This window comes from Engraulis encrasicolus, chromosome 16 (genome assembly GCF_034702125.1).
Source record: "Engraulis encrasicolus isolate BLACKSEA-1 chromosome 16, IST_EnEncr_1.0, whole genome shotgun sequence".
NCBI classification, from domain to species: domain Eukaryota; kingdom Metazoa; phylum Chordata; class Actinopteri; order Clupeiformes; family Engraulidae; genus Engraulis; species Engraulis encrasicolus.
The window spans coordinates 22,062,002-22,074,501 of NC_085872.1; the positions used below are offsets into that span (position 1 = coordinate 22,062,002).

Here is a 12,500-nt window from a genome sequence, read left to right on the forward strand (position 1 = left end):
GGAATAGTCAGGGAGGGGGAAATAAAATAGGAGGAGGAGGAGGAGGAGGAGGAGGAGGAGGAGGAGGAGGAGGGGGAGCGGGGTGAGTGTACAGCAAGGGTTGGATTGATGGTCTATGTGAGGTGATTAACTTTATAAGTGTTTACATTAGGAGGCATTTCCCTGTGGCAAGGACAGAGGAGCATATGACTTGCTGCCAAGAGAACAATAACAACAATAAAAGAAGAACCGCTCAAAAAAATTACCCTTTGAAAAGATGCTCTGAAGGTTAAATTCATTTGAATACCACTAAAAGGCTACACAAAGTTGATTGTAGTACACACAAAAGAAACACACACACACACACACACACACACACACACACACACACACACACACACACACACACACACACACACACACACACACACACACACAATAGCAGGTGTATGCACATGCACACACAGGTACACACACAGGCACAGGCACGTGCACACAAACACACAGACACACACAGACACACACACACATTTAAGAACAGAGAGAGAAAGAGACAGGAAGACAAACAGAGAGAGGGAGACAACACAACAGAGCCACAGACAGAGACCGACTGAGAGAGTGTGAGAGAGAGAGAGAGAGAGCGAGAGAGCGAGAGAGAGAGAGAGAGAGAGAGAAAGAGAGAGAGAAAGCGAGAGAGCGAGAGCTAGAGAGAAAGAGAGTTTCTTTTTTTACAGGAAATGCAAATGTGTTTTTACAGGTGGATGCGTACGGGAAGCTTCTCCCACATCAGTAGATTAGAGGGTACGTGACTAAGCTAAGCAGGTGCCATCATGGCTGCTGCAACCAGGGGGGAGACCAGATTTCCCTCATCTCTGGCAGTCTGTGATAGCCCCCCCCTCTCCCCTAAATGAGCTAGTAAATAGTATGCGCACCGTATGACCACCGTTTCAGCAGTCGTCTATCATAAATAAAAGAAGAGGAGCAGAAAATAAAATAAGCAAATTGAGTGGCCGGGTCATTAACTTCACCTCTCGGCCAAAGTTTGTGGCTGCTCGGGGAGCGCATGGGATGCAGTAGGTGAATTTATTTCTCGGCGCGGCCAGTATCGGCCAGGGCCACTGGGAATATGGATTGGGATGCCGGCTGCCACTCCCGCGTCTACTGCTGCTGCAGCATCCAACACACGTGCCAAGCAGGAGGCACCACAACAGATTTTATGAAAACATGCTCCCCTCTCTCTACGACTTCGTGGGAGCTGGAGAAATATGTGTTAAGCAGCATGGTTTATGTTTGCTTCGCGCGGGTTATTGCAGGAAAATCTATAAAACATTTTTCATTGAAGCAATCTCATGGATTAGATGTCCACACACATCTTAAATAATAAAACGGGTGCGATCGTGAAATTCCACGGTCAAAACAGCCACATCTGTGCTGCAAAAGCTTTGTCACTCATGGCAGCGTGCACACCTGTCCAGGACGAAACGCTAAAGAACTCCGCAGCATCGAGAGTGTGGGTGGTCCGATTAAGATAAGGTGTTTGGTGGCAACGTTTTGATGGCAATCTTGAGTAATCCACCTTTAAAAAAAGACTTCTTACAATTTACCTAGAGCTTTACTCTCTAAAATACCGGATAGACGGCCGGCCCTCTTTCATGTCCAGGTGAAGAAACATTTAACTTTCAGCAAAGTGAGCTTGGAGGTGAGATATGGGGATGAGATTACTCCATCCTCCTGGCGGGACGGAGTAAGAGAGAGCCCCTTCCTGTCTGTGAGCACGACGTCGGCTCATACTGAATTTGTATTCCAGCTTAGGGCTTGACATTAACTTCTTCACCCACCGGCCTCTGTGGCTAGTGGTTTTCCCGAGTCACTAGCCATTCAGGTATTCCACTAGCCACCAATTTTATATCGTTTTTCTATTCTTTATCATGATAGCGTACGTCTAACCTCGGAAGATGAGGTGCTAAAGCAAGATGACTGTATAGCTTTCAACATGGAAGTGTGTCAAGCAAATAGAAACTGAGTTACTGAGCTTTTCTTGAACTTAAATACACACAATTGATAGCCTACAGAAGGGGCAAACAATAGAATATAGGCTATGATGCGTATGTCATACCAAAGAATAAGATGCCAGGCAAATTGGCTAGTGACACTAAACTGATTACTAGCCACAAGCAAGTTTTACCAGCATTTGGCCGGTTGGCTGGTGCCAGTGTCAAGCCCTGTTCCAGCTGTGTATCATACTGTATTTGTATTCCAGCTGTGTATCAGTTAATTCCTCGCGGATTATTGCTCGGAGTGAGGAATTGCAAATCTCCCGCTCGCTCTCTCTCCCGAAAGGCCCACACTCATTAATTGCCTTTCCTTCTGAAAGAGCCCGTGGTGAGGCGGGTCACGTGGTGACTAACACAGACACAATGTCATGATGGCTCCCACCCCCACCTGCCACACACATATACACACACACATACACGCACACGCACGCACACACGCACGCACGCACGCACACACACACACACACACACACACACACACACACACACACACACACACACACACACACACACACACACACACACACACACACACACACACACACACACACACACACACACACACACACACACACACACACACACAACCTAGCCAAGTAATAATAAGGATCTCTGGCATCACATAGCAGAGAAGTTAGAGTGAAAAAAAGTTTCTGCTCCCGCTCCTAACAAACACCTCTCCAAGGTCTACCAAGCAAGCGTTAACTGGCTGCATGACACCTGGGTTGAATATAACGACTCTATTGTTTAATTTGCTTTAAATTGGTTTGCCATTTGCCATCTGATTATCTGACCTCAACCTTAATCTACCTCACCTCACACATACACTTTTAACTTTAAGAAAATAGTAATGTGCAATTAGGAGGTACCAATACTCAAGCCCAATTTATTACACGCTCTCTTTCACCTTCAACTTCGGTCTCACCTTGGAGCGGCTGCAAATGTGCTATTAAAAGCTGCTAAGCAGCTAGCTCTCAGCGTGGCGCCATCATGCTCTGCACATTTGACGAATAAAAGAGGAAAGTAACATAAAGGTAATTTAAATCCGTCTTGACTCTCTCTTTAAATAATTAATACTACACACAGCTGAGACAAATTACATCTCAGTTTGCCCCTGAACATAACAGACTACCCACTGCTGAAGCCTGTCTGGTAGCTCCTGCGACTGCTGTGTTGATATATGCGATGTGTCCATGCTTGATATTAAGATAAGTGCGTGACCAAGAGTGTTACAAGGGACATTTTAATGGTGTTCTATAAGGATATTTGGAGATACTTTGCAAGGTACAGTAGGCTACTCTCCTACGGACCCCCAGGAAGTAATAGACTACCCACTGCTACAGCCCTGCCTGGAGTGGCTTCTGCGACTGCTGTGTTGATATATACGATATATATGTCCAGCCTTGATATTGAGATCAGTGTGCGACTAGGGGTTACCTTGCCAGGTACAGGGGGCGCTGTTGGGAAGCGCGCTAAGCCCCCCACATTTTGGCGTACATTGCCCACGGGGACCCCGGTTCGAATCCGGCCGAGGTCATTTCCCGGCCCTGCCCCATCTCTCTCTCCCAATTACTACTACTCTCACACTGTCCTATAATAACCCCCCCTGCCACCCCCCAAAAAAAAAGATATGTTACCTTGCCAGGTACTGTCCGGATGAGGGCAGCTCGTGCTTGTTGGGCTTGTCGTAGCAGTTGACCATGTTCTGGATGAGCGCCAGGTCGGGCCGCACCAGCGTGGCCGTCGTCACGGCTCGACCAATCAGCTGCAGCGCGTCGCGGACGTAGAAGCTGAGCGGCTTGCGGTTCACCTCGCCGTAGGCCAGCAGGCCCTGCGGCGACCCGATGGCCTGCAGCGCGTCCAGCGTCAACGGGTATCCCATAATCCAGTGCGCCGAGGCGGCGCCGAGCGCCACCGCCTGGCCGAGGTTGAGCCGGTGGGCGGCGCTCAGCACGGCGGAGACGCACTGCGGCTCGGAGCCGAAGAGCCACACAGAGGAGGCCAGCGGCGACGGCGCCTGGCTCAGGTGATGCGACAGCAGCTCCAGCAGCTCCTCCTCGCCCCGGTCCGACGACGGGGAGCCCGACAGGTCCAGAGGTTCCCACAGGTGCCAGTGAGCCCACCTCCTGCGCCCCGCGGACGCGCCGGCAGCACCGGAGTCGGCGCTCAGGCGGTCGGACTGCTCCAGCGCCTGCAGCACGCCGCTAGCCTCCCAGCCATCGCACAGCACGGCCGTGCCCCCGCGCCAACCCCCCTGCCGGAGGACGCCCACCAGCAGGTCGGCCAGGCCGGAGGGCGGCATCCGCATCAGCATCTGCACGTGGAAGCGGTTCTATGTGGAGGGGGAGGATGAGAGAGAGAGAGAGAGAGAGAGAGAGAGAGAGAGAGAGAGAGAGAGAGAGAGAGAGAGAGAGAGAGAGAGAGAGAGAGAGAGAGAGAGAGAGAGAGATTGAGATTGGAAGGGAGGGGGGTGTAAGAGAGAGAGAGAGAGATAGAAAGACTTTACTGTCCATGAGGGGAAATTTTGTTCTCACCAGAGAGAGAGAGAGAGAGAGAGAGAGAGAGAGACAGAGAGAGACAGAGAGAGAGAGAGAGAGAGAGAGAGAGAGAGAGAGAGAGAGAGAGAGAGAGAGAGAGAGGAGTGGTTTGTGTGTGAGAAAGGGAGTCAGGGGGAGGAGGTTGGTGAAGTTGAGAGAAAAATACAAAAAAGGAGTGCAAGGTGGAGAAAAAAAATGAAATCAGCACTTAACAGAAAGCCTGTTCCTTCTTCACAGCAACACAAACATCATAAAGACCCTACATGTTTTTTCCCAAGCTGGAACAGACCCTTCATCCGGATGGGGAAACCTTGTATGTGGACCTTAGAAAATCCCTTTCATCTTCAAATGGGCCCGGGCTGTGTGTTGTTCCTCTAACCTGCTTGCTTGGAAACGGCAGCGGAAAGACAGGGTCCCTCCTGAAGGAAGAGCCCAGCACACGCCTTGAACTCCCCTCTCCTCAGACTGTAAATAATAAATAACTGGGGAATTAACTCCATTCTGCTTAGGTGGGCACTTTTTCCCCTCCCCATGGAAGGGACAAACTTTCGGAAAAAAAGGGCGCTTTGTCTCTTACATGAGAAGCACCCCAAGAAGTTGAAAGTTAGGCACATTTGTTTGTAAACCTAAGCTGGACTCCTTCTTTTACGGCTGTTTTTTTCTTCTTCCAGAAAACAGGCCTCGTTTTCCTCTCTGCTTTGGCAGCGACATTAAAAGAAGCCACACAGACAGACTGTATATAAGGGACTTAAGGCCGACCAAGGAGAAACCTAAAAAAAACCTCAGAGCGAAGGCTGACTCTGAAGGTGGGGAGGTGGCAGCGAGAGGGGCTGAGGCTGGGGCTGGGGCTGGGGTTGGGTGGAGGAAGACACGGGGGGGAGGTGACGGGACAAAAAAGGGTGCTTGGGGAAATGTCACAATCTGAGCCAATTCTCCACACTGAGCCCCTGCGGCAGAGGCCCGGTGGGCCAGAACGCTCTCAGAACAGGTGCTCTTTTGATGGGGTAGACAGAGCAGGACAGAGAGGGGCAGGGCGAGACGGAGCACAGTGGCACTGGAGATCCATCATCAAACTGGGAGTATGCCATTCCCTGCGAGTGTTTGAACTCTGCGGGGGAGTGTGTGAATAAACAGCAGAGGCGAAGGAGGCAGGAGGGGAGTGGAGGGGGACATTGTGCTGGCATGAGGACTCTGTGACCAGAATAACATTATTGGTCAAAAAAAGGAATCTTACAGTCTACCTGTGTGTGTGTGAGTGAGTGTCTCTGTTTGTGGATGGCGTGATGCGGTGTGTCTCTGTGTGTGTTCAAATTTTGTTGAGGAAATGTTTGAGTAAGTAAGGCTGTGTTTGCATGTGTGAATGTGTAGCGTGTGTGCACATGGGTGTGTGTTTGTTTGTTTATGTGTGCGTGTGTGCATGTGTGTGTGTGTGTGTGTGTGCGTGCGTGTGTGTGTGTGTTTCTTTGTGTGTGTGCGTGCGTGTGTGTGTGTGTTTCTTTGTGTGTGTGCGTGTGTGTGTGCGTGCGTGCGTGCGTGCGCGCGTGCGCGCGTCTGTGTATGTGTATGTGTGTCTGTGGGTGTGAGAGCAAGTGAGCAAGTGAAAGTCTGTGTGCTTCTGTCATTGGACTGTCACCTTCCTCTGTCTGGGTCCAAATGAAAAGGGTTTCAGGGTGAGCGACAGGGGGAGGACTTACCTGAATGTGAATTTTGATGAGCTCTTGGGAAGAATGGAAGTGAATCATAGATTTGCTCGTCAAAAGCGACCAAGTCGGCTTTTGGAAGGAAGACAGACAGAGAGAGAGAGAGAGAGAGAGAGAGAGAGAGAGAGAGAGAGAGAGAGAGAGAGAGAGAGAGAATGGTCTTTTCCTCTGGACTCCAACTCATCCAGCGAGTGATATCATTCTTGCATGAAAAAGGCAGGGCAGCCAAATCCTTAAACATGAACACGAGTCTGATTAACTGGCTTCGTCCTCTGCCACTGAGGAACAAAGACGTGAGATGTGATAGATCTCGTAATGAACAGCCACCAGAAAGAAAAAAAACAGGCCAACAATACATGTCTGACTGTCAACAGCATTTCAACTAATCCAGCACATTTAACACTAAAGGCACTAATTTGCATTGCATTTTAAAGCTTCTTCTTCCAAACTGCAGATGGGTATTTAATCTTTGATGTATACAGAGTTTTATGACGGATTTGCATTAGGCTTTACAACAGCAACATAATTGTTCATGTATTTCAGCACAAAGTTGTCTTGGGGGCTGAGGCTTTCAGGGGCTGAGTGGGAAGATGGGCGGTAAAAGAGGGTGGGAGAGAGTCGCGTTAATGGTCGCCATTCAGACGGAATGAATATTCTGCACTTATTTCCTCCCCCATAACAAATTCTGCTATATGATGATGATGATGATGTGCAAGGTGGAGTATAATTGCACATAATTGCACACTGAGTTTTCACCATGCACAGCAACCCTCAACCCGCCCCAAACCCAGTCCAGCCCAGCCTTATGCATCCCCCCCCCCACGTCTGTCTCCCAATGCATACTATCTGTCATTGCCACAAAGCACCGAGGCCAGGCATGCAAGTGAACCATGACGTACTGCAAGCCACTAGACAGCCGCTACCCATTTACAGCATGAAATTACTGTTTATCTTCGCTTACCAGGCAGTTAGTACAGAAATGTTTTCCTGGTAACAGACTGGTAACACGGCGCATACTATTTGTGTCAGTAAGAAAAGAAAATCGTTCTTTAATTACCGCATGTATTTAAGGGTGGATTGCGTTATTTATAGTTGTATATTCATTACCCCACATGCTAAATGTTATCAGGTGATGATTCAGCTGCCTCATGAATTATCAGCAAATAAGCCTTGCGGGTAATCATAATCTTTGCAGACGCTTTTGCTTGCAGTTGCTTATCTATAATAGGTAAGTGGGTGCGAGCTTGTTTTTTTTTTTAGTTTTATAATTCCTGCACAACACCGGGCTGCTAAAAGCCCAGTCGACAAAAACAATGACCAAATTAATGACTTAATTCCGGGGGGTGTTCTCTATAAAATGCACCACTGCGTTCTGACGGTGTTGAAAGTAAGACAGCTCTACTCCTCCTTGGTAAAAAAAAACAAAACTCTGGTGCAACAAATCACTCTAAACGCTTTAAATACCGCTGGCTGTGGCATGCATTTGTGCCACTTTGCTCTAAAATGACACCAGGGAGACAACTCAAACCGGAACAAGATGATCAAAATGAAAAGTTGTGCCTGAGAAATCTGTCAGACGAATAAGAACTGCGAACAAAACAACTGTAAACCAGGCGCTGCAGCAGAAGACACTGGAGGTTGGCAGCAACGCTACTCTAAGCGGCTAGCAGGATCTAAATCAGTGAGCTAAAAGTATGACTCATTTTCAACAAGATATTTCATGTTTGTGTGAATGGCTCCCATAATTGAGTGCAGACAGTAAGATGCACCAGAACTGAAATATTGCCACCATTGAAAAACAGAGAGCGGCGATGCAAGTGAAAGAGACAGTCTCTCTTCCATACAATGGACTTGTGTGATATATTCACACTGCTCGGTCGGGTTCTACCAACACTAGTCTTTTAATGTAAATGATAAGCCTCCAGCCCATTGTCTTAACATCTGTCTCGCCTCAACTCTGTCTCTCACAGAAGGCTTGCTGCTGGAGTATAGGACGTCACACAGAAGCCTTCTGTATTTTGACAATGATGAATAATGGATGGATCTAATCCACCTTAATAACATCAGCAAACAGATCATGGCAATACATGCATGATGTATGTGACTTTGGCTACTTAACTGAAGTGGGGGGGGACAAAATGAGCAAGGATGATATCAGATTTTTTTTTTTTTAAAGTTCAGATAAATCCTCTCAAGGTCATCAATGAGAGACTGTTCTTATACGCGATATGGCAAAGAGAAAAGCCATGTTGAGGACACAACCCTCAACTCTTATCCAATGTACCCTGTGTAAAATTCAGTGTATTGATCCTCGCAGCACTGCTGATGTCTTCTCTGCTTGTCAAAAAACCCTCCGTGTTCTCAGACACAGCCGGCACTCTGTAAGTGAGAATCAAAGTGGTATGAACCATGCCATCACTATTCCATCCAAAACAACATCTCCCTTCAAACAGCGCACACAGGACAGGAGGATATGCAATATTAACAAACAACAAAACGCCACCGAATCACACATTCCTATACCTGTGGCCTGTGCGTGCGTGCGTGCGTGCGTGCGTGCGTACGTGGGTGCGTGCGTGGGCGGCAGAGCACAGCATCCTCTGCAGTATGGGCATATGCTAATAATACACAAGGCTTGAATCCTTTGCCGTGGCTATTCTCCACAGGCTTGCCACCGGTGTTTCCTTACACTCAGCTCCCACATCAAAGTGGAGGGAAGGGAGCATCCGGCCCACGGAGGAGAGGAGAGCAGAGCAGAGCGCCCGGGGCTGGGGCAGGTGTCCAGTGTACGGGCGGGGGTGTGTGGGGGGCGTACGGTACAGGGGGTGCGGAGCCCTGAGGAGATGGGGTGCACGGGGTGCCGGAACTACTCACCATCTACAACAATCATCAAACACAGCTGCCAAAGCCCTGGTGCTGATGAGGCAACGCTAGCCCCTGTAACAACTTAATGCCTTCAGTACAGTACACTCTCTCCGCTCGCTCACAGACAGCGCCGGCCGTCGGCCCCGCTGGCTTGACCAGCAGTGGAGCTCCCATGGCTGTGCTACCAGAGGGGCTGTTAAGGGCAGGTCGCTCAATAACACCACCACGCATGGTAATCAGGCTGAGAGCGGAGCACAAACAACCACAAACAACAACAACAAGTCTAAAAAGGGAGGATCTGCTTGTGATCGTTCGTTTTTGTTTTTCCCAAGCACCGCAGAAACAGCAATGAAATTAAGTCTCCCATTTGTCAGATTTCACAATCGACCGGTTTTTGTTTGCTCGTGGTAAAGAAGAGATCTGAACAGTCACGAATCATGCACATTGTTTACTAAATATTTGGACATCTCAAAGTGCTCTTCTTCTTCTTCTCTTTATCTGTAAGGGAAGCACCACAAGGGAGAAGGCACGTAATTTCACACTGAAGTGCATTTAACTAGTTTATGTCAAAATGATGGCTCAACGCAGCAGTGGAGAGGGGGAAGTCTAAGATACCTTTTCTGTCAGCTATGGCAAATACTTACTATCAGACGGCTTATCTCAGCGCTGCCTCTATATTTCTCCCAGGAATGACTGCATAAACAGTAGTTATATGGCGGTAATCAGACTTACCTCTCCTGAGGTCTCGCAAATGCAACTACGAGAACTACATTGTCCTATTGTAGGAGCCAAAGCCCTAACTAACATCTCCACTTTACACAACACCACAGCCACTGTTAACTTGATGCTTGAGCTGGCCTAGGCCCAGGGCAGACTCTTGACATGATGTTTACTTTAGTTTAGTCTAGTTTAGTTTAGTTTAGTTTGAGTGTGTGTGTGCGTGTGTGTATGTGTTTGTGTGTGTGCTGTGTGTGTACTCCTTAGTAATTAACACCCCCCTCCCCCCAAAAAAAAACCCCTCCTTGCAACTGCACTTGTTGTTCTGTATATTTCCTGTGCACTTTGTATTTGCTTGTGATGTTGGTTTGATTATGTCCTCTTTTGAAAGTCGCTTTGGTTATAAAGCGTCTGCCAAATGCAATGTAATGTAAGGCAAGGCAAGGCAAGTTTATTTATATAGCGCATTTCATACACAGGTGCAACTCAATGTGCTTCACAAAGTTAACAAATGTAAATGAAAGGAAACAGGGAAGAAAGAAGGAAATGTAATGTAATAATGTAATGTAATGTAACTTGCACCATACCAACACAGACACTTGTGCAGTGTTAATTCAACACTTGGAGTCAAATTCAGCACTCCTCTATTGGCTCCATATACTCTACACACAGTGTCCAATTACTACTGCAACATTTATTGTGTACTAAACTACATAGTCTAACATCACTATGTGACCACATATTGTTTTTTCATCACGGTGTGGTTAATGTTTCATATTATGTCATATGCCTCAAGTCATCTGATGAATCAGGGCCTTATTGATTAGTTTAATCTAGAATGTAATATATCACACTCGTCTTACTGGCCAGAAGGTATGTACAAAACATTTGCTGTGTGAATAAAGAATACTATGGCATTTAGCAAACATGATTTTGCCCTCAGCATGATATTAAAGAACCAACAAAATATTTGCATATACGTATTTCAAATGTGTGTGTTTTTGCTTTTTCAACTCCAGCACTTATTATGAGGAAATGGGAAATCTTGCCTTCACCACCTGAAAGCATTTCGCTCTTAGCTGAGTATCCTCCCCCCAGACTGCACACATCATATTTTACCTATCATACAGCATAAATGTCAGCATACATAAACGCCTTTAACGGTGGAAAAAAGGGCCCTTTCATCTGCAGATATCATAGAGGTTTTCTTGAAAACTGACAGTTGCAGTTGCTATCCGAGCACAACCTGGCCATCACCAAATTCACGCCAACCACCAAAGAAATGTAATGGATTGTCACAAGGTCCATCTCAATTTAAACATAAATAACCAGACATCAAATTTTGTGAGCAGAGACAAATTACATTGAAATATCTGAATGACAGTAAATTGCTAGGGAAAATGCACACAAATCTGAAGGCCTTGGCAACTACTGTTTACAAGGGCTGTAGACATTTGGAAATTACAGAATAAACGGGCCGCTGCAAAAATTTGATAGATGGGTAATGAAACTCGGTTGACACGATACAAATTGATACACCACACACATAATTTACTTAATGATGATCTTCAGGCATTTAAATACCAGTGGCTGTTGCTGGTAATCAGTTAATATAAATCAATTTCCAGCATTTCAGCTGGATCTGCAGTCTCCCTGTGAATGGACCTGCTGTGGACAGCATGCCCTGCCAGAGTTATTAGGTGTCACATGGCTGCGCTCTAACCTGTTATTATTCGCGATAACTCCCCCCCCCCCCGCAAATCCTATTTACCTGACACACACACACACACCCCTCTGAGCCCATGCAGCAAAATGTCAGCATGTTTAGGCAGAGCACACACACACACACACACACACACACACACACACACACACACACACACACACACACACACACACACACACACACACACACACACACACACACACTCACACACACACACACACACACACACACACACACACACACACACACACACACACACACACACACACACACAGAGCATATACACCCCCCATATATTCATTACACTGCTGGAAACATTACAGAGCCGTAATGAGCTTTTCTGGGGCCCCCGGAAACAGAAATATGTCTTTTAAAACTTCATAATAGAAACGATCCCTCACATTAGAGCCAGTGAACTCTCCAGCGGATTCCATACTCCCACGGAGGGAGACCGAGCGGCGCTGGAAAATGGAAGCCATTTGGGGACAGGCTGCTTTATGGATGGGGTGATTTAGCAAACGACCTGCCCAAATTTCAGCGACAGATGAGACTGTCTATACAGAGGCTTTTGCAGTTCATCTGTTACGATTGAGGCTCATGACGAAACTTCCTGCAAAGGCGTGTGTGGACCGGAGCAACAATGCACCCGAGCAAGTCTGTGTGTATTTTGTTCTCCCCATAACTTATTAAGGTAATTCCCCAAAACACTGTTACCTCTTAGTGCATACAAAATCGTATATCTCTTTGGAACAGTCGACCGTGGCAGAATCAAATCTTGTTTCCTGATGGGAGGGTGATAATGGACAATGTGTTTGCTCAAGGCACCATTGCACTGCAGTAAATACCCCTTTCCAAAACACATCACACTGGAAATGCAAGACTAATGCAGAGCATACTTCAAAAAGAAGTCATGCTTTCCGCT

At 47.2% G+C, this 12,500-nt stretch overlaps 1 protein-coding gene across 1 annotated transcript in view; it reads right to left on the bottom strand.

Annotated features, from left to right (window-relative positions):
- The window catches only part of grin3ba (glutamate receptor, ionotropic, N-methyl-D-aspartate 3Ba), a 49,303-nt gene that overhangs the window by 26,540 nt on the left and 10,263 nt on the right, over positions 1-12,500 (bottom strand). Inside the window, exon 2 of the mRNA XM_063220294.1 lies at positions 3,671-4,365. Coding sequence (XP_063076364.1) covers positions 3,671-4,365 — 695 coding nt within the window. The remainder of the gene's footprint in view (positions 1-3,670; positions 4,366-12,500) is intronic.